This window comes from Budorcas taxicolor, chromosome 5 (genome assembly GCF_023091745.1).
Source record: "Budorcas taxicolor isolate Tak-1 chromosome 5, Takin1.1, whole genome shotgun sequence".
Classification (NCBI taxonomy): Eukaryota; Metazoa; Chordata; class Mammalia; order Artiodactyla; family Bovidae; genus Budorcas; species Budorcas taxicolor.
In genome coordinates this window covers 91,884,352-91,908,787 of record NC_068914.1, presented here as the reverse complement: position 1 = coordinate 91,908,787, position 24,436 = coordinate 91,884,352, and the positions used below count along the sequence as shown (strand labels likewise).

Below are 24,436 nucleotides of genomic sequence, written 5' to 3'. Positions count from 1 at the left end.
AGGGTGGAAGATGATCAGTGAAGGATGTCTATGTTGGACTCATGAAAGACCCTAAAAAGCATCTTTAGGTGATGGTTATCTGCACTAGGTGCAAAAATAAAGTGACATTGAGGAAAAGCTCTACATGCCATTGACATTAGGGATGTCAAATATGATCAATTAGTTGTGGCTGCCTGGAAAATACTGAGAATACCATGGCCCATTAACAAGGTTGTCCCTTGTGTGGAAGAAGTCATTCCTGCTGTAATTAAGAAATACCCTGGGATGAACCAGTAAATCCATCTTTCTTACCTGTGTGCCACACTGCCTTTCTTGATATCTGATATAACCAGGGGGTCTCCTGGTTTTCTACTGGATGGTGCTGTAATAATGAGGATAGAACAGTCACACCTTTATATTCATGATTCACCCATTACTGTACAAGTCTCATTTTATAGCAACCGTTAGTGCAAGCTCAATTTGTATGCAAAGCAAAGAAAATCAGTAAATGAATTTTAAAATGTGCACATTATCCCTTCTATAAAAATATGTTTGTGTTAAAGTACTTAGAAACTTGAAAATGCAAGCAAAGTTATTTTAAATTTGCAACTGGAGAAAGCAAGTGAAAAGCTGTCCATCAGGATTAAATCCATTTCATTCTGTGATTCTCAGCAGAGTGAAGAGTGAAGAGTCCAACAGTACAGTATTAAAAGCAATTAGGGGCTCCCCATGGACAGGGGAGCCTGGTGGGCTGCAGTCCATGGGGTCGCGAAGAGTCGGACACAACTGAGCGACTTCCCTTTCACTTTTCACTGTCATGCACTGGAGAAGGAAATGGCAACCCACTCCAGTGTTCTTGCTTGGAGAATCCCAGGGATGGGGGAGCCTGGTGGGCTGCCGTCCATGGGGTCACACAGAGTCGGACACGACTGAAGTGACTTAGCAGCAGCAGCAGCTTGATGATACTTACATGTAATCCCTTCTCCCACCACTTTTTTCACTCCTCACCAGTGAGGAGATGCCACTCTTTTATGGGACCCTGTCATACTACTCAAGTGTACTGTGTGGAACGTGGGTGAGAATCACTGATGTAAATTTTTTTTTTTCCCCAGAAGGAAATCTTCTGCTAGACAGACTGTAAATCCTAAAGTTTTGTTCCCAAATTTATACCTAGAGTGCTCCGAAAATGTTCAGAAATGTGAACTGATTCTACATATTTTTATATACATTCATAGTCTAAACATGTACTTTTATTGAGTTTAAAACTATTATTCTGCATGGGGTCAGTTATGGGCTTATAACCTTTCCTATGAATATTTCCATTTGGTGATAATGAAATAATAATAATGAAAGTAATTAGGAATTAGTCTTAGAATTAATCCTCAAAATGAATTATAGTACATGTAAGAACAAAAGTATCATCTTGACCTAGAAAATTTACATTTAATTTAGGAATTCGATGATTAAAATGAACCATACAAACATTTGTAAACAACAATATGCCTCCAAGAGGAGATGTTTTGCCAACAGTGAAGCCTGGAGTGATTTCCTTTTAAGGATCATTAAAAGGCCCCTAAAGTAAGATTTTATTATAAACAGTCTGATCACCCCATAATAATCATAGAACCATATTATATCCCATAATCCCATATGAGTCCCAGGAAAACATTTATGCACAAGAACAGATGGTTTAATATCTCAACACATCATTGCAAGAAAAAGCAAACACATATACCAATACCTTACCCACTGTCTGAGTTAGTCCACAGTAAATGTTAATGGGACTTCATCCAATCATTATTCTTAGCTTCTAGCAAAGAATGCAAAACATTCTGTTCACTATAATTAATTCATGATTTAAACCTCTACTCAACGATTTGCTATAATTTCACCAGAGAAATATAAACACTCAGCAGTTTTACTCATGTTATATTTCAGAACAGCAAATTGTTCTGGGCATAGAGCACAAAAACAAAAACTTTGACCAGTAAATACAGCTTTCCTACCATCTGCCAATGAATTTATACAGTATTTTCCCAAGCTTTAGTGACCATCAAAGAGCATCTGATATTTCCTTTGGTTTTTTAAAAAACTCATGGTCCATTGAAATGGGCTAAAACAAAACAATAGTATAGGCAACAACATACATCAAACTCATCTCTGTCATCGTTCTAACAGAGGAAAATAACACTGACCTCTGGACAAACCCACATAGCTTTGCAGAGAGGTTTGAAACTTCAAATGATCTACAGACATTGGAGAAGGCAATGGCACCCCCTCCAGTACTCTTGCCTGGAAAATCCCATGGAAGGAGGAGCCTGGCAGGCTGCAGTCCATGGGGTCGCTAGGAGTCAGACACGACTGAGCGACTTCACTTTCACTTTTTACTTTCATGCACTGGAGAAGGAAATGGCAACCCACTCCAGTGTTCTTGCCTAGAGAATCCCAGGGACGGCGGAGCCTGGTGGGCTGCTGTCTCTGGGGTCACACAGAGTCGAGCACGACTGAAGCAACTTAGCAGCACCAGCATGTATGGCGGCCATTTCATGTTTACTACCTTCTTCTGTTTCTCTTTTAATCAAGTTCCAACTTGAGGTTTGAAAGGTTCATCAGAGTGGATGGCCACTGGAGTGATGAAACTGAACCCAGAAGTGGGTCCAAATCTGTAAGAGCCCTTGACACTGTCACTCCCGTGCTTACTGTGCCCGTTTAAAGGTGGCCATGGATTTGGGCTTTGAGGGCTCAGCCATGGTTTGCACACCCTAGCACCATGTTTTTCCTTTTTAAAAACTTTTATTGAAGTACAGTTGATTTACAATGTTGTATTAATTTCTGCTATACAGCAAAGTGATTCAGTTATACATATATGCACATTTTTTCTTAATATTCCTTTCCATATGGCTTATCACAGGTTGTTGAATATTGTTCCCTGGGCTATACAGTAGGACCTAGTTTATTCATCCTATATATGAAAGCTTACATCTGCTAACCCCAACCTCCCATTCCATCCCTTCCCCAGCCCTCTCCTCACTCAGCAACGACCAGTCTGTTCTCTATGTCCATGAGTCTGTTTCTGTTTCATAATAGGTTCATTTGTATCATACTCTAGATTCTATATATAAAGTGATATTGGGCTTTCCAGGTGGCACTAGTGTTAAAGAACCTGCCTGCCAAAGTGGGTTAGGCTTAAGACATGCTGGTTCGATCCCTGGGTGGGGAAGGTTCCCTGGAGAAGGGAATGGCAATCAATTCCAGTATTCTTGCCTGGAGAATCCCATGGACAGAGGAGCCTGGCGGGGTACAGTTCATAAGGTCACACAGAGTCGGACATGACTGAAGCGACTTAGCACGGCACAGAAAGTGATATCGTATCAGTTCAGTTCAGTCCCTCAGTTGTGTCCAACTCTTTGTGATCCCATGGACTGCAGCATGCCAAGCTTCCCTGTCCATCACCAACTCCCAGAACTTGCTCAAACTCATGTCCATTGAGTCAGTGACACCATCCAACAATCTCATCTGTCTTTCTTGGCCCATGGAAGCCAACCAAAATCTAAGCTTTTACAAGGTTATGAATCAAAATACTAAGGACAACCAGTCACAAGCAGCCAACTAGGTTTTATAGCCGATCAAATCATTTCCTTTCTTTGCCTCCATTCTTCCTGTATATGTCTATCTCCGACTCCTGTTCGGAAAGCATTTCTAACTACTTCTGGTTTGACACTGTAAGATATGAATCAAGTTTTTGCTCAAATAGACTTAAAAAATTTTAATATGCCTTATTTTATCTTTTAACACTTCTCTCTTGCATCCTTGAAGCCCTTGCCTCCTGAATCCAATTCTCCCACCTTCTGGCTTTACTCTTTTGGTGATTGGTACACAGAGGAGCCCGGAGGGCTACAGTCCACGGGGTCACGGAACAGTCAGACATGGCTTAGGGACTAAACAACAACAACGCATTCTCTAATAGCTTCCCGAGGAAGAGCGCATGGGAGGAGAGTATTTTGAATCCTTCATAGTTGTCTTTGCTTTACTTTCAAATTTGCTAGATGGTGAATTCTAGGCTATAAATTCCTTTTCTGCAGAACTTTGAAGGCGCTCTTCCATTGGTTTCTAGATTCCAGAATTGCTATGGGTTGAGAGGCCTGCTGTCATTTTGGTTGTTGTTGTTCAGTCGCTCAGTTGTGTCCAACTCTTTGTAACCCATGGACTGAAGCACGCCAGGCTGGACAATAAAAGAGGCTGAGCACCAGGCTTTCCTGTCCTTCATTATCTCCCAGAGTGTGCTCAACCTTTATTACTGTCCAGCTCTCACGTCCCTACATAACTACTGGAAAAACCATCAGTTCAGTTCAGTCGCTCAGTCGTGTCCGACTCTTTGCGACCCTATGAACTGCAGCATGCCAGGCCTCCCTGTCCATCACCAACTCCCAGAGTTCACCCAAACCCATGTCCATTGAGTCAGTGATGCCATCCAGCCATCTCATCTTCTGTCAGCCCCTTCTCCTCCTGCCCTCAATCTTTCCCAGCATCAGGGTCTTTTCAAATGAGTCAGCTCTTTGCATGAGGTGGCCAAAGTATTGGAGTTTCAGCTTCAGCATCAGTCCTTCCAATGAAAACCCAGGACTGATTTCCTTTAGGATGGACTGGTTGGATCTCCTTGTAGTCCAGGGGACTCTCAAGAGTCTTCTCCAACACCACAGTTCAAAAGCATTGATTCTTCGGTGCTCAGCTTTCTTTATAGTCCAACTCTCACATCCATACATGACCACTGGAAAAACCACAGCCTTGACTAGACAGACCTTTGCTGACAAAGTAATGTCTCTGCTTTTCAATATGCTATCTAGGTTGGTCATAACTTTCCTTCCAAGCAGTAAGCGTCTTTTAATTTCATGGCTGCAATCACCATCTGCAGTGATTTGGGAACCCAGAAAAACAAAGTCAGCCACTGTTTCCACTGTTTCCCCATCTATTTGCCATGAAATCATGGGGTTGGATGCCATGATCTTCGTTTTCTGAATGTTGAGCTTTAAGCCAAATTTTTCACTCTCCACTTTCACTTTCATCAAGAGGCTCTTTAGTTCTTCTTCACTTTCTGCCATAAGGGTGGTGTCATCTGCATATCTGAGGTTATTGGTATTTCTCCCGGCAATCTTGATTCCAGCTTGTGCTTCTTCCAGCCCTGCGTTTCTCATGATGTACTCTGCATATAAGTTAAATAAGCAGAGTGACAATATACAGCTTTGACGTATTCCTTTCCAAGTTTGGAACCACTCCATTGTTCCATGTCCAGTTCTAACTGTTACTTCTTGACCTACATACAGGTTTCCCAGGAGGCAGGTAAGGTGGTCTGGTATTCCCATCTCTTTATTTATTGTGTTCTGATACACTGTGCGAAAACATCCCCCCCCCCCCCCGCCCCAACCCCTGACCCTGGAAGCCTGTAGGATTGTCTTTCTCTCCCAGAGTTTTCAAATCTTATGATGACATGCCTTGGTGTGGGTCTGTTTTCATCCATCTTTTTGGAAACTTGTATCCACCAATTCTAGAAAACTTATGATAATATTTCCTTTTTTTTCCCTTCAATTTTTGGCCACATCACTGGGTATATGGTATCTTAGCTCCCTGACCAGGGGTCAAACCTATACTCCCTACAGTGGAAGTGCAGAATCTGAACCACTAGGCCGCCAGGGTAGTCTCTGACAGTATATCCTTGTACTTTTGTCTCCTCTTTCTTTTCGTAATGCCCATTATTTGGATATTGTGTTATTTGGGCTCATTTTGTATAATTTTCCTGTCTCTAGTCTTCATTATTTGTCGTTTCGTCCTAATTTCTAGAAATCTTCAACATTATTATCCAATATTTCTGTTGAACTTCTTTATCTCTGCCATATTCTTACTTTTTAAGAGCTGTTTGTTCCCTGTCTAGTGGCTACTGATTAACAGTATTCAGTGCCCCCCATCCATGGATACAGATGATGTTAATGAGTGTTTTTTTGTTTTCTTTTTTAAAGTTTTCTTCTTCTTGCATGTGCTGTTTCTGTGTTTTCTCTTTGTTTTTGGTGATGGTCTTGCATCTTAGATTCTTTCTTCCAAGTGTTTGTTTTTCTTAGCTGTCTGCTCACATTACAGATGGCCCTGCACAGTGGCTGTTTGAAAGCCTGCTGCTCCAGAGTGGGGCTCCTGGAGTAACGGTAGTCACTCTAGAGTCCTGGCCAGATTGTCTCTTTGGGTCAGATGGCCTTGGTTCTTCCTTCTGCTCAGAGGGGATTAAGCCTGGCTACCTGGCTTCTTAGAGCTTCAGGGAGAAGAATAGCAGCCTCCGCATTCAGTGTTTCACTGGATCTCTGCTTTCAGAGCAGGACTGGGACACTCAGCTATGCCTCCCCATCCAGAGACCCTCCCGTTCACGTTTTCAAGAGGATAAAACTGGGCTTGCCAGGAATGGGAGGGATGGTTGGTGGTTCTGAGTCGGGGAAGGCATCTAAGGGACTCATTCATTCTTTTCATTTTTTAAGACTTTTTTTTTTTTGATGTGGACCATTTTAAAAGTCTTTATTGAATTTGTTACCATACGGTTTCTGTTTTATGCTTTGGTTTTTTGGCTGCAAGGCATGTGGAATCTTAGCTCCCTGACCAGGGATTCGACCCGCACCCTTTGCACTGGAAGGAGACGTCTTAACCACTGGACCACCAGGGAGGTCCTGGGACTCACTGATTCTTGACAGAGGTTCAGTCAGTCCCCTTGTCTTCTTAGCTCTCCCATCCTGATTCCACCACTCAGACTTGTTGGGAGTTCAGAACGCAAATCAGGTGCATTGTCAGCTTTTCCTTCTGCTTCTTTAATCTTTTTCCATCTTCTTTGCCACTTTCAAATTCGGTTGTTGTTATCTATTTTTCATTTCCTTTCCACCTTATGGGTTTTTGCCTCTTGAAAAAGCTTACAGTGCCATTTTAAAATGAAGATATGGGGTAGGAACACGGCTAAATGCATGTGGTCAAGCTCTCATCTATTGACTCCTCAAGTTTTAAAATCACTGGTTGTCTGTCACTGTCAGAAAGAAACTGGTTTTTACAGTGACTGTGGCTTCTTTTCTTCTCAAACAGTTGTTGGAAGAGGTAGAAAATGATAGTTCCTATCTTTTGAATGGCATTCTATCATGTATACTATCATGTAAGAATTGAATCGCTAGTCTATGTCTGACGCAGGATACAGCATGCTTGGGGCTGGTGCATGGGGATGACCCACAGAGATGTTATGGGGAGGGAGGTGGGAGGGGGGGTTCATGTTTGGGAACACATGTAAGAATTAAAGATTTTAAAATTAAAAAATAAATTAATTAATTAAAAAAATACTTTTTCTGTATCTGAAGATAGGTGAAATATCTTGAAGTCTGAAGCTAATTAAATGTGAATCATTCCAAGAGCATTCTATAATGTCTAGTCATTCATGGGACTTACTCTGCTAGTCAAAGGACTTTGCTCAAACGGCCTGATAAACTGTCCAAACTACACTGGAGATGTAATCACACACACACACATACTCACACAATCATTCAGTTTTAGTTTCATTATAATCATATATGCAAATACATTAAAATATATACTACCTAACAAGTAAAACAAGTTATTTGATTTGAGATGGAGCAGTGAGGAGAGTTTTTAGCAAAATTGGCCAAAAAACATGAACTTTCTCTTCTAAATACATTTGAAATTTAAGGCAAAAATGACAGATTTATTGTGCTTGTTAGAAAGGCTGCTTTGTGATTTTACAAAAAATAAGGCAAGCCTTTGCTCCTACAAACAGTCCAGTCAACTAAAAAGGAAAGTTGACAAATTAACTGTGCTCCCCAAATGCTGTCTTTTGCTTTTGTGATTTAGGATCCAGGAAGATTCATCAATCAGAGGGCGACAGGGATGAGTGGTAGTCTGACAGCACAGCCAACGTGAAGTCAAACAGAAAGGGTTTAAATCCCTGTTTGGCCTTTTATTAGCTCTGGGTCTTTGGACAGGTTATCCGGCTGAGTCTTACTTTCCTCCTTGTAAAATGGGCACAGATGTTATAAGGCCACTTTCAGGATGAAATGAGAAAACACACATAAACTATTTACTGCCATGCCTGGTCCAAAGCAGATAAAACTCTTCTGTAATAAAACCTCAAAAGAAAACATCCATACCAAAAGGTCTTTACTGACAATCAGACGTGGCAGAGACAATCAGAGATCTCTGACTTGAAGGGCAGGTGAGCTGTGTTGAAAGGTATGGGCTCTGGTTTCTGATTGGCTGAGGTGTCAGAGCTTCGGGATGCTGCTTTGGGTCCCAAACTGCACCCTTCTGCTAAGCTGTTCTGCTTTATTTGCCATTATAAATGACTCCATATTATAGCAATAACATCAATAAAAGTAATGCCTGATGCTAATGTGCTATGAATGTCTCATCAGGAACTTAAGAAAATTAGTCTAAAACTGCTCACCATATCCAAACTCAGAGGGACTCATTTCTCAGTCAATTAGGTATGAAGAGTGAGCCTTAAGCCAAGTGAGAAGGGTCTGAAGGCATGTCTCCCAAGAGGGAGGCCTGCTTCCCACTACTCAGAGCTCTCACAAGATGCAGATACAGAAAGAGGACTTTGTATAGAGATAGTGAGAAACACCCATGAACCCCTGTAGTGCCTTAGTTTTCCTACCATGCCTACGTAACTGTATGACAGGAGGGTCCTTTGATTTCCTATTCAGGTAGGATAATTATGATCGGCACTAAAATTTGTGAGTTAGTGATTTGTTTAAAATATTTCATGAGGTTCTATGAGGAAAAGAAATATCGATTATTATAATAAGTAACATTCATTATGGTTCACAATGTATTCTGGGTACCTTACATGTAGCAACTTATTTAATCTTCACAATAATGCTACAGAGAATGTACCGAGTACTCCCTGTTATAGACAAAGAAACTCAGTACAGAGAGGTCAAGAGGGCTGGAAAGTGGGGCACTTGGGGCTCTGAGTCCTTGCTAGTCGTCATTTTCTACATTCTCGCTTCTTCAGTTCATGCAGTAGCCTCGGCATATATGTCTGCATTCCTCAGCTCCCTCAGAGGCTCATGTCCTGGAGTGCACATGGGTTAGAACAACACTGTGTCCAGACAGACTCCTCATTCACCCCCTCAACAAAGACAGGAGTTAAACAAGCCCCTTGTGTGTGCCAGGAACTGTGCTAGACCCTCAGGAATTGGCTATTCCATAACAAGGAAATGGATCCCGTTTTTTTCCTTTAGCAAATTCTGCTTTCTCAACTGGCAAAATCTGAGTATTTTCTACAGGAAGACACAAACTCAGGATGGTGATGATTAGTTGCGTAAATGGAGCTGGAGCTCTGGAAGGGCTGATAGGCATGTGCGACAAACTTATGTATCATTTCTCCATCCAGGAACAGCACAGGACTTCAGCTTCCATGAATAGCTTGAGTTCACCACTGTTCACCGTGAATAGCTTTAGCTCACAGCTGCTAAAATTCAGGAAGTTCTTGTGTGGGTTTTGGGTTTTTTTTCATGACTGGTATTAAAACCAGTTTTAGAAGAAGTAATAATTAGTACATATATAACATCATCATAAAGTATAATTTTATATGATTCTCTATGTTGAAAAAATATTTTGTAGTTGTGTGTACATGGCCACACCTGAAACAAACTGAACGTGAAAAATACTGACTTAAAAAAAGAATTTATCACAGGATTAGTTTTTAAAGGGATACTCTCCTTTATAGTTAAATTATATTTTTATGTATATTAATTTTTAAGAATAAATCTATTGTAAGTTGCCACATGATCCTGCAGTCCTACTCCTGGGCATGTATCTGGGCAAAACTCTAATTTGAAAAGATACATCCCTATGTTCATAGCAGCACTATTTACAATAACCAAGACATGGTAACAACCTCAATGACCATTGATGGATGAATGGATAAAGAGGATGTGGTATATATACACAATGGGATATTGCTGCTGCTGCTAAGTCGCTTGGGTTGTGTCTGACTCTGTGCGACCCCATAGACGGCAGCCCACTGGGCTCCCCCATCCCTGGGATTCTCCAGGCAAGAACACTGGAGTGGGTTGCCATTTCCTTCTCCAGTGCAGGAAAGTGAAAAGTGAAAGTGAAGTCGCTCAGTTGTGTCCGACTCTTTGTGACCCCATGGACTGCAGCCTACCCGGCTCCCCTGCCCATGAATATTACTCAACCATAAATAAGAATAAAATAATGCCATCTGCAGCTACATGGATGGACCTAGACATTATCATATTAAGTGCAGTAAGTCAGAAAGAGAAAGCAAATACCACATGATATCTCTCATGTGTAGAATCTAAAATATGACACAAATGAACCTATCAATGAAAGAGACTCAAAGATGTGGAGAACATACTTGTGCTTGCCAAGGGCAGTGGGGGCTGGGGGAGGGGTGGATGGGGAGTTTGGGATTAGCAGGTGCAGACTATTACATACAGAATGGATAAACAACAAGGCACTGCTGTATAGCACTGGACACTATATTCAATACCCTGTGATAAACCATAATGGAAAAGAAAAATAAAGTTGCTCTTCAGAAAAAGAATAAATCTATTGCATTAAAAAAGACCATTCTCTTAAGTAAAATTGAGAGTAAAATACAGTGTGTCAAAACATGCGGTAACAGAAGCTTCCGAGGAGTAGGTGTCTTCTGTATGTGCACCAGTAGTGAGCACTTCTAAGACTCGAAACAGCCTGGGCCTCAGCACTCAGTGTCTTTGCTGAATGACGGAGGGGAGGAAAGACCGTGGTGAAGGCAGGGCCTCAGCATGCAGCCAGCAAGCTATGCACCGCCCAGCTCCCAGGAGTACCACTTTCATGGCTAATTAGATGGACTGAATGAATGGAATGGAATAAACACAGTAAATGAGAGCAGGGTTAAAGTTACATGTGGGTTGCAGAAGCCACCCACAGCCCCAGGTATTTTTAGAGTAGTAAGTTCTGATGAACTCTGTCTCAATCTCAGCAAGCACAGCTGTTGACAGAACAATGGCACACCATCTTTGCTTCATAATGAATAAACTGAGGGGTTAGTGACCCAAGGAAAAGCACAAATGACTTTAGCGGCACCTAGAACAGGTCTGGAGTCTCCAAAATCCTCTTTCATCTTTCTGCTTATGCTACAGAGACACACCACATACATCAGTCCTCCTTTTCTCTCCATTTAAGGGCACTGGGGGAGATATAGGCCCCCATATATATGGCTTACTGGTCTTAACATTGATTCCGTATTACAGTAGCGCTATTTCTGGTGCTGCATGCATTAGGTATGTGTGATTTATCACTTATTAAGAAGGCTTCCTTTTCAGTGTTAAATTTATACTGTTAGCATTGACTTGGACAGATCCCATTTCATGCGGCCATTTGAGAGCTCTTTGTTTTTGCCTGAGCCACTGATGTAAACGCTATCTGACAGAGCACAGTGAGGTGCCTTTATTGAGCCTCATCACGCTCTCCGGTGCGGACACCCCTTGGTCACATATGTTGCTTCTAAGTCTCCTTTGGTCTTCATGACTTAATCATTCCCTTCATTTTCTTGGAGCATTTATGGATGGACTTAGCTTATGGATATTAAAAGCACAGAAACCTCAATTTCCATTCTATAGAATTCCAGTGGGGCTGAAATTTTTGAAGTTGTTTTACCAAAGCAGTTATAAATCTAGAGTCTGAGAAAAAGAGGGAATTAAACACATTTATATGTTCTGCTTTTCTTTTTGGCTTGGTTACCCAGGCACCTTGTGCTATGGAGGAATTCAGGAAGTTACTGAAGAAAACGACATGATTTTATTCTTGCAAATGGATTACAGATGCATAGTGGACAGATGGAAAGACAGTCTCAATAGATTATTGTGAAAACAATCTGCAATATACTAAAATATAGAAAGCCTCTATGCCTTCATATGCTCATGTAATTATTCATGTGGTGTGTGTGAGTCACATATTATTGGGTACTTACTGTTTGCCAGGGGCTATATCAGGTATATAAATAAGTTATTTTATTTAATACTTTGAATAATTTACAAAATTAGGATATTTTGCAGATATCCTTATTTCCATTCAACAGGGGAAGAAATCTAAGACTGAAGAAACCTAGTAACTTGCCCCATTCACACGGCTATTAAGTTTTGGCGAGTGAGTGACTGGCTCCACACTTTTGCATCATTAGGTGAAACTTGGCAATGATGCTTAAGATGCTGGCCACACCTGTAAACCATTTGACAAGACAACTTTCTAATGTCTCCTTAAAATTCTAAATTTAAAAAAAAGTCACTTCTACTTACAGCTTATGGTTATTCCAAGTTCCACATTGTGTTTCTTAGGGAGCTTTACGTGAAATGTTCCACTACTGGGGATGACAGACTCTGTAATTTCAAAACAAGAAAGAAGGTGTTTATAGAAGATGAGGAAGAATGGAGCCGCAATCAATGATAAGGCATCAGGAATACTTGTATCGTCATCATCTGTAGTTAAAGCTGTGAGAACCGATGTAAAATCCTGATAAACTAAGCTTCTGGTAAAGAACAGACATCCTACCCACAGGCAACAGTGTGTAATTCACAGTAATAATCGAGTTTGGTATCTCTTAAGCGTGATTCGGATAGCATCTCATCAAATTTACCTAGGAAGCAAGTTAAAAATATAGATTTCTGAAACATCCCAGATCTATGGAATCAGAATTGCTGAAGATAAAGACTAGAAATCTACATTTCAGACATATTCTCCAGGTAATTCTTAGGTATAGTAAAGTTGAAGGATCTCTTTTTTCCCCAACTTTATTTTCTCCAGAGTTTATTATTGAGCAGATTTTATTCTCTGGGCTCCAAAATCACTGCAGATAGTGACGGCAGCCATGAAATTAAGACACGCTTGCTCCTGGGAAGAAAAGTCATGACAAACCTAGGCAGCACATCACAAAGCAGAGACATCACTTTGCGACAAAGGTCACTATAGTCAAAACTGTGGTTTTTCTAGCAGTTCATGCACGGATGTGAGAGCTGGACCATAAAAAAGGTGGAGCGCCGAAGAATTGATGCTTTCGAATTGTGGTGTTGGTGAAGACTATTGAGAATCCCTTGGACAGCAAGGAGATCAAACCAGTCAATCAGTCCTAAAGGAAATCAACCCTGAATATTCATTGGAAGGACTGGCGCTAAAGCTGAAGCTCCAATACTTTGGTTGCCTGATGCGAATGGCCAACTTGTTGGAAAAGACCTTGATCCTGGGAAAGATTGAGGGCAAGAGGAGAAGGGGGTGACAGAAGGTGAGATAGTTGTATAGTATCACTGACTCAATGGACATGAGTTTGAGCAAACTCTGAGAGATAGTGAAGGACAGGGAAGCCTGATGTGCTGCAGTTTATGGGGCTGCAAAGAGTTGGACATGACTTAGTGACTGAACGACAACAATTATTCAGCAGGTTTTCTGTTTTTCCATTCATGGCTGGCAGTAATAGATTTCGGGAAAGACTTCAGTTAGCTGTGATGGCCGTTGACATGGAGGAGGTGGCAGGTACCTTAATTTGTAAGGTCAATGGGTAAAAAGAACACTTAAAGGCGCAGTAGTAGGATTGATATGCAAAATATCTTACAACCAGAATGGTCTTGACCACAACCAACTGGACTGAATGCTGAGCACAGAGTTGAAACAGGGGGACCCAAGAGGTCCCAGCTGCACCAAAAGATGACCCTACTTTCTGGATCATGTGGCGGATTCAGAGAAGAGGAGGAGAATAGGGAGTGCTGGAACAGAGCGAAGGTGGGTTCAGATGTTGGCCAAGCAACAGAGAAGTGAGCTAGCCTAGCAGTAGAGAGGAAAGCACTGTGTACTACTTGACTCTCAACCCTGTAAAGAGCTGTGATTTGACTAGGACTGACTAATTTTTGAAAAGCAAAGAATCGCTATTTGTTCTTAAATATATTCTTAAAATTCCTTCAACAGTCTGGGAAGCCTTCAGTTAGAGATGAGGTTAAAATGGAAATAGCCTCTGAAGAGATAGTATCTATTCATACTAAGTAGCTAATGACTATAATCCTTTCTGGAAGTTTTAGAAAAAGGTGGGAAGGGCTAGCCAGGAGCAAAGGAAACATAAGCATTAGGGGAAGTTTGTGGGATGGCTCCGTGAAGTCACTTTTTTTCTGCTTGATTCTGCCCCCAAGGTGGCTCCCCAGCCTGCACACACACAATTAGCTACAGCTGCTGTGATGTGGGTAGAACTACAAGGTCCTCAGGCCCGAGTCCAATTTGTTAATCACATATTTAACACATTTGGAGTCTCTGTAGAGCTGAAAGTTGGGATGGCCCCATAGAAACCCAGTAATTCCTTCCTGGTTCTGCCTTAACTTGATCTTCCTGGTCTTCTCTACTTTCCCAAGAGGAATCTGGGCAGTAAACCTTTTACAAAAACTTGATCTTCCAACTCAGAATAATCACCATAGACAAACTGGAGAAGACAGTAACATTTTGATTTCTCTGGGCCCTCTGGGCTTCTAGAAATTCATGTGTGAAGAAGGTTCCCCAAACAGCCCTGGTCAGTTTCAGCTGGGGCCACTTGATAAAGGCAAGCCTGCCCTTTCTGGGCCCTTCCTCTCCTCCCAGCTCTTTCCTCACGTCCCAGGCAGCACCGGAGGGAATCTGCTGCCTTGTCCCACTTCCTCCCTCTCTTCTTAATGCTCCTGGTGGGTCAGCTGTGGCTCAGGCAGTGTCATAGACCCTGAGCTCCTATCTTTGGCCTTGCTGTTGTCCTCAATGAAGACTCAACTAAGAGGTCCCAGGAAGGAACAACATACATTTATTTGCTTATTTATTCAAAAGGAATCTGTATCCTTCCCATTTCCCATTTGAGGTAGAGAAAATGATTTAGGTGTGTCCAACTCTTTGCGACCCCATGGACTGTACAGTCCATGGAGTTCTCCAGGCCAGAACACTGGAGTGGGTAGCTGTTCCGTCCTCCAGTGGTTCTTCCCAACCCAGGGACTGAACCCAGGTCTCCTGCACTGCAGGTGGATTCTTTACCACCTGAGCCACCAGGGAAGCCTGTAGATTTCGAGATGACCGGCCAGTTTGAATATACTGGGGCAGATAAAGAGAAATGCAGTTAAGTATCAATAGCAACCATTGAGGTGTGCTTTACTCTCTTACTTTGGGTGCTACAAGTATCACCAATATTTATTTCTAAAAGATTTCTCAGTCTCTTCCTTTCATCACTTTCCTGAGTGTCTGTGAAGGCTAATTGTTATCTTCTTCCCACCACCAAAGGAGAAAGTTTAAGAATCTAGAATTAGCATGCAGACTGGGGGCAAAGAGGGCATTTGGAAGAAGCTCATTTAGAAGAAGCTCAAATGCCCCAACAGCCAGGCTGCTATTGGAAGAAGAAGAAAGAAACAAATGTACTTGAGGAGATGTGTAAGGTCTTGGAGACAGTCAATGATTGGCCTTGACAGCTCCTGGTTCTAGCCCTTTCGGAGACTGCCTACATTCCTTGTCCTCAAAGACTGTGAAATACCTGTATGCTTCTAGGAAACACCTTTCCCCGTCTAAATTAGCTTGTGTGCATCTTCTGTGGCTTGCAACTGAAAGATCTCTTATGAACACGTTGATCCAGTAGAGGAAATAGGATGGGAGCCAAACAGACAGCCCCTACCTAAGTGTTCATGAGTGTAACAGGAACAGATTAATCTATTACTTGGATAAAGTACACCAAGTGGTTCATAAGTAAATGTCCGAGAAGCTTTAGAAGAACAAACAGCTTCACTATTTATAAAACTCACTTCATGTATGTTTGTTTTAGTGTTGCTGGTTTTATGAAAACATTCTCTGTGAAAGGAGTTGTTGTTCAGTCGCTAAGTAGTATCTGACTCCTTGCAACCCCACGGACTGCAGCACCCCGGGCTTCCCATCCTTCACTGTCTCCCAGAGTTTGCTCAGATTCATGTCCACTGAGTTAGTGACGCTATCTAACCATCTCATCCTCTGCCGCCCCCCTCTCCTTTTGCCCTCAATCCTTCCCAGCATCAGGATCTTTTCCAATGAGTTGGCTCTTTGCATCAGGTGACCAAAGTATTGGAGCTTCAGCATCAATCTTTCCAATGAATATTCAGGGTTGATTTCTTTTAGGATTGTCTGGTCTGATCTCCTTGCAGTCCAAGGGACTTTCAAGAGTCTTCGCCAGCACCACAGTTCAAAAGCATCAATTCTTTGCCACTCAGTCTTCTTTACGGTCCAACTCTCATGTACATCCATACGTGACTACTGGAAAACCCACAGCTTTGACTGCATGGACCTTTGCTGGCAAAGTGATGTCTCTGTTCTGTGAAAGGGGTGGGGAATATAATGTTTGTACATATGTGTCCATGCATGTCTACAACATCTTGCCCAAGATGCTATACAGTGAGTCTTTAATTCATAAGGGTGGAAAACACAGATCTAAATTAGTTACTATAGCAACATTTCGCTTTAAATTTTTAATGCAGGGAATCTTGACCAAGATTAATATTGTTAATGACATGGGAGGAGACATTATCACTTCCTGGAAAACAGTAATAGATGACTTTTGACTACATAAGATTTGAAATATTTATAATGATGAACAAATATCAACAAATGAATCTCTTTGATCAAGCTATGGCTTCATTTTAATCTTTAAACGTCAACATGATTTATTTTCTATTTAGTAATTTTTCCCCCCATACAATTATTTGGCTGTTAAAGTGAAGGCACATTTAATTTGGGGTTTCTTAAGGAAACACTAATAAAGAAGAAAAAGAGCCAATATTTGGAGAAACAATAAGTTTAGAATAAGTAAACAGGATGTTTATTTTCTTAGACTCCCATGTGGTTATTTTGTGCTTCCCTGGTTTTGCTTTATCTTTGTTAATACTATAATTAAAAACACATTTGGGTAAACAAAGACCTCCTCCTTTCCAATTGGTCTGCTTTTTCTGCCTGAAGCGTTGATTATTGGCACAGTAAGATAACCACCACATCATAATTCATCAACCGGGACACCTTGTGAGATTCGAAAAAATAAAGGGACTATAAGGTGGGTAAATGTGAATGTTTAAGTCCCACTCACTCAGAGAAAAACACTGGGGACTCTAGTAATGATGGCAAACATCATTTGAAAGAATTTTTCGTTGAGGCTTCTTTCAAAGACAAAGCTGTATTTTCTTCAACAAAATAATTTCAGCATTAAAGTAGAAACTTCAAGAATTCATGATCGTGTACACTGGCATTTAAAAGATAGTACTGAAAAAGGCAAACTGTAAATTGTGCATATGATTATAGCTTTACAAAATTATATGTATGGTAAAGGACTTTCGTAAAGACATAAAAAAAATTTTGTTTATTAGAGTGATGGGATTATAAGCAACTTTAGCATAAGAAAAGTTCCTTTAATGTTACTACAATTTTTTTGGATGGTGGTGCCCATGTAAAGAGATAGATTTAGGCAAAAGCGTAGTCACAATCAAGTTTTTTAACCACTGTCTGCATCACTTAGGATGTTTATAAAACAGACACAGGTAGTCTCTGAGATCTACTAGTTTGGGAATTAGTATCTGGGTATATATCTGAGGAAGAACTGGAAATGGATGGTGGTTCACATCCAGACAATCAGAAGTGAATCCAAAAGGGCATAGCTCATATCTCATGCAGTGATATCTTACAAATATTCAAGTTCTCAAATGGCTAAGAAAGATTATCTGGATTCCAGCAGTTTCAATACATACCAGTAGATTGGTAATGAGTAATTAGAGTGTTTTATTGAGGTTCTGATGCTGTGTCTAGGCTCAACAGAAATCAACTAGTGATGTCTGCCATGAGCAATGGAGGAGGGAATGACAGGATGGAAAAATATTTTTCCTGGCCCTATTTTATATCATTTCTATTCATTTGAAATGGGTTGATTTCTGGGACAATGGAAGACAGGGGAGATGGCCTTAGGTCCATTTTTCCAATCCCCTATTTAGCAAGCTGGAATTAAGCAGAGTGGGTTTAATAGTTGTTCAGTCACTGTCAGACTCTTTGCCACTCCAAGGACTGCAGCACATTAGGCTCCTCTGTCCTCCACTGTCTCCTGGAGTTTGCTCAAACTCATGTCCACTGAGTTGGTGATGCCATCCAACCATCTCATCTTCTGCCACTCCCTTCTCCTTTTGCCTTCAATCTTTCCCAGCATCAGGGTCTTTTCCAATGAGTTGGCTCTTTGCACCAGGTGGCCAAAGTACTGGAGCTTCAGCTTCAGCATCAGTCCTTCCAATGAATATTCATAGTTCCTGTTTTTTAGGAGCTTAAACCTAAGACCTAAGTACTTTAACATATATATACTTATATTTGTATATACATTATATATATAATGGATTAGACATATATAATGGATTAAATAAATAATGAACAAGTACTGAGGATACACATAAAATAAAGACACATGTATAGCACAAGTAAATACTTAGTGGATATTGCTCTGGAGAAAGTCAGTTGTGCTGGCCATTCTACTACTGGAATGTATTGAGTAGATGCTGCTCAACATCCCAGTGTGCAGGATAAGCATCTCCATTCAACAAACAATGTCAGCAGGGCAGAAGCTCCGAAATCCTGCTCCTTCATGCTGGGAACCTTAATATCTCTTTGAAGAGGCAGTGTAATATGATATAGAAAAAGACAAGTGCAAGTCAACAGACCCAGGATCTAGCTAACATTCACTTTGCTCTATGACCTTGAGTTTCTGCCCTTGAGTCTCAATTTTCCCTTCACAAATAAATGAAGGTATTGGATTATAACAGTTTTCCCATCATAAATGTTCTACGATTATAGTAAATACATTTTGGGGCCACTGGACAGCCTTTATTTGAAAACTGGACCCTCAGTGTATCTGACTGATCCTTACAAGGTCTTTTACTGACTGTTGGCCACTATGGACAAGAAAGGGAAGATGCTACACCTAGGCTGTGCCAATAGATGCTCTCTCTTGGGAATTAGAAATTAAAACTGGCTGGTCCTGGCTGGGCACGTTAGCAAGGATGAGGCAATTACATACAATCAGAAAAACGTGAGAAAATCAGAGAAAACTTGTACAAAGGGAGCAGACAAGAAGAAACAGAGAGCACAGGAACCTCAGAGAGAGCACAGAGATGCAATGGGTATGAAATCAATCTTGGTGCAAATTGAAGTTTCTGATCCTAGTCCCTCAGGAGAGCCAACCGTACTTCATTCATTCATCAACCAAATATTGGCCGAGAGCTTCCTAATTCCAAGCACTATTTTGCATGCTGTGGTATATTCTTGAACAAAAGACACAAAGTCTCAGACATCACAGATATTTCTACTGGAGAAGACAAGACAATAATAATACTTGTATACAACATAACAGTAAGTATGTCATGTACACGACATAACATCAGGGTATGAGAAGGGCTAAGAAGAGCTACAAATCTGGGCAAGGGGACTGAGTGTGATAAATGTGGAAGGCTTTTTTGAGCAATTGATGTTTCAGCAAAGATCTAAGTGAAGTGAACAAACCACCCAAACATGCTGGGGAAGAGCTGCCCAGGCAGAGGAACAGCAGCTGCAGAGATTCTTTGATGGGATTGTGCTTGGGTGTCAGGGGCAGCCAGTTCACACGCCTTCCTCATCCCAAGTCCTGCCCCGCTTCTGAGAGATTTCACCAAGTAGTGCTCCTCCCATCACACTGCATGCCCAACACCCAGACCTCTGGGTTGAATAACTGCCTCCATTCTGCTTTGCTTTAGCAACTCACTACCCTGGAACTTTGCTTTACGTCTGAAATCCTAAACTCTAATATGCCATTTGACCTCAGTCTCCCAGATGTTAGCTCTCACATCCCCTTTCTCTCACTTCCCCATTTTCTTCTCCCTGAAGACTCCTAATTCCTTAACTGCTCCCTTTCCGTCTGGTCTTTCATGCTGATCCTATATTGATTTCCATGTCTCCCTAACCTATTATACATTCAATCAAGCACAAGCAGTATATGTAGTGCTTAGAACGTGGCCTTTAGAGCTGCACTGCCTGTGTTACAATCCCAGCCCCACCATTAACGTAAGCCTCTGTTTACTGGGGATGTAGGAATATTTGTGTGGCCAAAAAGTTCATTCGGATTTTCCCACTATAATATGGAACAAAAACTCAAATTTTTTGGCCGGCCCAATAGTAACCTTCTCCATTGCTGTTTTAAGGACTATGAGCTAATGCACACACAGGAAAGTAACAAACCATAGAGTAAGCATTTGATAAATATCATGATAAATTTTCATGTGATTACCATAATTATCTCTCTGCTCTTTCTGCGATGATTTGAAACTCTGTGACTTACGTGCTCCTTCTTTGAAACTTCCCTGGAAATAGTCTCTGGATCAATATAATCATCTACTATCTCTGTTTTTATTCTTGAGCAGCTGAGGTCTCCTGACAAAAAACTACTTGACCACGAAGACCGATGTTGCTATAGACTGAGAGCTTCTGGATTCTGCTTGGTCTACCACCCAGCTTGAAAATCCCTTTACATGAATCTGGTTGGTTATCTCATTCATTTCCCCATTAGCTATTCTGAACCTTCATTGTTCTTTTTGACTCCCCAAGGTGCTGACCCTTTCACCCTTGCCTGACAGTTCTTACATGATCTTCCTAAGCACAGCTAAAATGTAATTATATTCTCACATCCTTCTCTTCACATTCCTAGGCAAAGGTCTTCTACTTTCTGCCTTAGATGAATTACCTACCTATGCTCTGGATAACTTCCCTTCTCACCACTTATCTCTTTTTTCTCTCACTTATTTTGGGCCCCAAACATGCTCAAATCTCTCCAATCATAACAAAACAAAATAAAACCCATCTGAACTTGGAATCCCCTCTATCTCCTTTCATCTACAGCTAAATGTCTTCTTTTTTTTCCTTTATTTTTTACTTTTTGGCTGCACTGCATGGCCTGTAGGATCTCAGGGCCCCGACCAGGACTGAACCCATGCCCTCTGCAATGGAAGTGTAGATTCTTAACCACTGGACTGACAGGGAAGTAGTGAAGTGAAAGTCGCTCAGTCGTGTTTGACTCTTTGTGACTCCACGGACTATACAAGTCTCCAGGCCAGAATACTGGAGTGGGTAGCCTTTCCCTTTTCCAGGGGATCTTCCCAACCCAGGGATCAAACCCAGCTCTCCTGTATTTCAGGCAGATTCTTTGCCAGCTGAGCCATAAGGGAAGCCCAGTCCCTACAGCTAAATCCCTTGATGTGGCCAAATGTCCCCTGGGGCAAAACTGATCTTGATTGAGAACCACTGATTAGAAGATAAGACAGTATAAACTAGAGCACAAAGTATGTAACTAAATGCTGCAGGAGTTCTCCAAAGATGAGCCCACAACGGCCTCCTGTCCTTTTCCTCTATTCACTGCATCTGTCCTGCCAATCCGTCTTCCAAAACCCACTTTCTCGGCAGACAACAAGCATAGCTTGTCTGTACTTCCCTACCCTTTCTTTCCTCACCCCTCAGCTCCCTGCAATCTGACTTCTGTCCCCTAATTTCTTGAAACTTCTCTGCCATGACTTTCTTCCTAATTGCCGAACCCAGTGGACATTTTCTTTCTTGCCTCTGTTGCGTGAATTCTCCATAGCCTTTTTATGCTATCGCCCATGACTTTTGCCTTGAAACTCTTGCTTTGGTTTCCAAAATGCCAGCATTTTTGGTTCTCTTCTTACTTCTCCTATATCATTTTCATCACCTCCTTTACTAGCATCCTTTCCCTTTAAATCTCAGTATTCCTCAGACAGAATTCCCACCTCAGTCCCCCTCTTATCGCTACTCTTTCCTTAGTGGTGTCCTTTATTCCAATGACTTTAACCATCACCACTGTGTTGGTCACTCCCTCAGTCCTGCTCTTCAGCACAGACCCCAGTCCTAGGCTCTGGGAGGTACAGCCTGCAGTCTCTGGGCACTTCCTTCTGCACCCCAGTGGCAAAACACTTCTAGCAAGTCTGTTCTTAGCTTCTGCAGTTCTTTCTCATGTCTAACTGGCTACAAGGTCCTTGAATATGTCGAGCCTTTCAATTGTTTCTTTCAATGATCTGAACATGGCACAGTGCCTAGCACTTAGTAACTGGTTTACGGGAACTGTCTTTTGAGTAAGCAACGGATGTGCTTGTTCTCTTTTCCCCACTAGGATGAGTAGGATTTGTCTACTCATGTTTAAAATAGAACTCTCTTTGTAATCCCCAAATTTCTATGCTTCAAGTCTTCTCAGTTAAAAAAAGATCATCATCTACTCAACCGTTCACACCCTCATAACTCAGAATCATTAGGATCTTCCCTTTTCCTCATCGTCCATATCTGATCTGTTATGCAAGCTCTGCTTCAAGCCATGTCCTAAATTCCACTCTGTATCACCATATCTAGCACTACCACTTTGGATGCTGTCCAAGCCATCATCATTCCTTACCTGTTCAATGGCTAAACCTTTTGTTTGTTCTGATTTTGCTACTGTCCCCCCTGCACTTCATAAAGATCTCTCCAAAACATCCATCAGGTTATCTCACTCCCCTCCATAAAATGCTCCATGACTTTATTACACTTCGACTATAATCGAAAAGTTTACCAAGGCACTACATCATTACTTGGCCCCTTCCAACCTCTCCTAACCCATCTCCAAAACCAAATCTGATTCCTATCCCCAACTCCCTTATATGCTCCAGCATGAGCCTTTTTTTTGCCTTTTGCTGTCGCTCCTATCCACCAAGGTTATTATTCTGGCTCAGGTTTTTACACTGGCCGCTCCTTCTGCCTGCAATGTTCTTGTTGCACCTTTTCAACCTTCAAATCTCTGCTCAAATGTCTCTTCCTTAGAGAGTCAAACTTCAAATCTCTGCTCAAATGTCTCTTCCTTAGAGAGTCACCCTATGAAAACAAACCCCCTACCGTCATTCTCTAATTCCCATTCTGCTTTATTTCGCTCAGAGTATGACCGCCAACTAAATTTATATTAAAAAAATGAACTTCTGTCCTGCTGTTTGCCTTCCCCGTCTTCTGCTGCATCTCTGTTGTACAGTAGAATAACTGGCCTTTGATAACCATTCAGCAAATACTTGTTGGCATAATGCGATCCCTACGCCCAAAGGCATATCTTTATTGACTGCTAATGTTATTAGGTCTGTGAGATGGTATTAACACTTCACTAAGAGAAGACAACTTTCTTAAATGAGAACTAGCACCTACCTCTAAAACCCGTATACCTATTAGCTACTGACAAACACCTCCACCACGACTAAACATAAACACCCTTGCTGTTTTTGATGTTAAGTTCACCCTCTCTTTCCTATGGCAAGTTCTGATGACTATGGAAATAGTCTTGAATAAAGTCTTCTTTGTCATTTTTAACAAGTGTCTGGTGGCAACGTCTCTTTAACACCAGAGACCAAATATTTACCTACTTGGCCTACATAAATTCATCTAATGAATTTTCATTGTTCCCTACAGAACTTTCTTTTTTTTTTCCGCAGTAGGAAGAGTCAAAGAGAGGCATTTCCTGTCCTCATGACTGAAGAATATGGTTTCTCTAGCATATATGGGAAATGTCAGGAAGAATACAGCCTACATGATTTTTTTTTTATCACCTTTACAGAAGCTATTACTTATTCATTTTGTCACATTTATTTTCAATTGTTCTTGTGGTGACATTTTAATGAATAATACAAAAGCAATGCACAATTCAAAATGACACCCCAAGCCTCCTAAACAAAAACACATTCAGTATATAAAAAATGATCATTCCTCCCACATTCTGTGCCAGATAGTCCACTTAATTCACATGCAGTCCACTCCCAACTATGCAGCTGACTTGAGATTATATGATCATACCTGCAACATCAAATTCAATTTCCAGCGTGACCTTGCTTGTGATTGAAGAGTCTCGGAGGAGCTGATTGGCTTCCTCAAAGGTGCTGTCTTCAGTTGGGATTCCATTAATGGCCAGCACTCTGTCTCCAATTTGAAGCACCCCACACCTAAATTTAGAACCAGACATTACAGGCTGCAGACAGAGTGAATGATTTTCAAGTTGACATTGCCAAGATCCTTTCAATATAGCATTTGTTCTTATTCATTCAATGCTGTGGGGCATCCTCTTAGGTCAACTGCAATGTCCTACATTCTTTTTTTCTATATAAAAATATAGCTGATTTATTATCCTGTGTTACTTTCAGGTATACAGCAAAGTGACTCAGTTATATGCAAGTCCTACATTCTTGTATTTCATGGCTACCAATGTGAACAAAGGAATCTTGAACTATCCCAGAGAAGTAATGAATAATTTAGCACCATGATATTATTATAATCTGATGTGAACCAATATACAGTAATGATGAATGTGCATTGCCCCATGGCAGAGAAATTATCATGAAGT

At 41.3% G+C, this 24,436-nt stretch overlaps 1 protein-coding gene across 1 annotated transcript in view; it reads right to left on the bottom strand.

The window, feature by feature from the left end:
- Positions 1–24,436, bottom strand: part of GRIP1 (glutamate receptor interacting protein 1) — a 482,353-nt gene that overhangs the window by 75,646 nt on the left and 382,271 nt on the right. The window contains exons 13-15 of the mRNA XM_052639896.1: positions 23,893–24,038; positions 12,318–12,398; positions 292–361 (exon numbers count right to left, since the gene is read on the bottom strand). Of these exons, the coding sequence (XP_052495856.1) occupies positions 292–361; positions 12,318–12,398; positions 23,893–24,038 (297 nt within the window). The remainder of the gene's footprint in view (positions 1–291; positions 362–12,317; positions 12,399–23,892; positions 24,039–24,436) is intronic.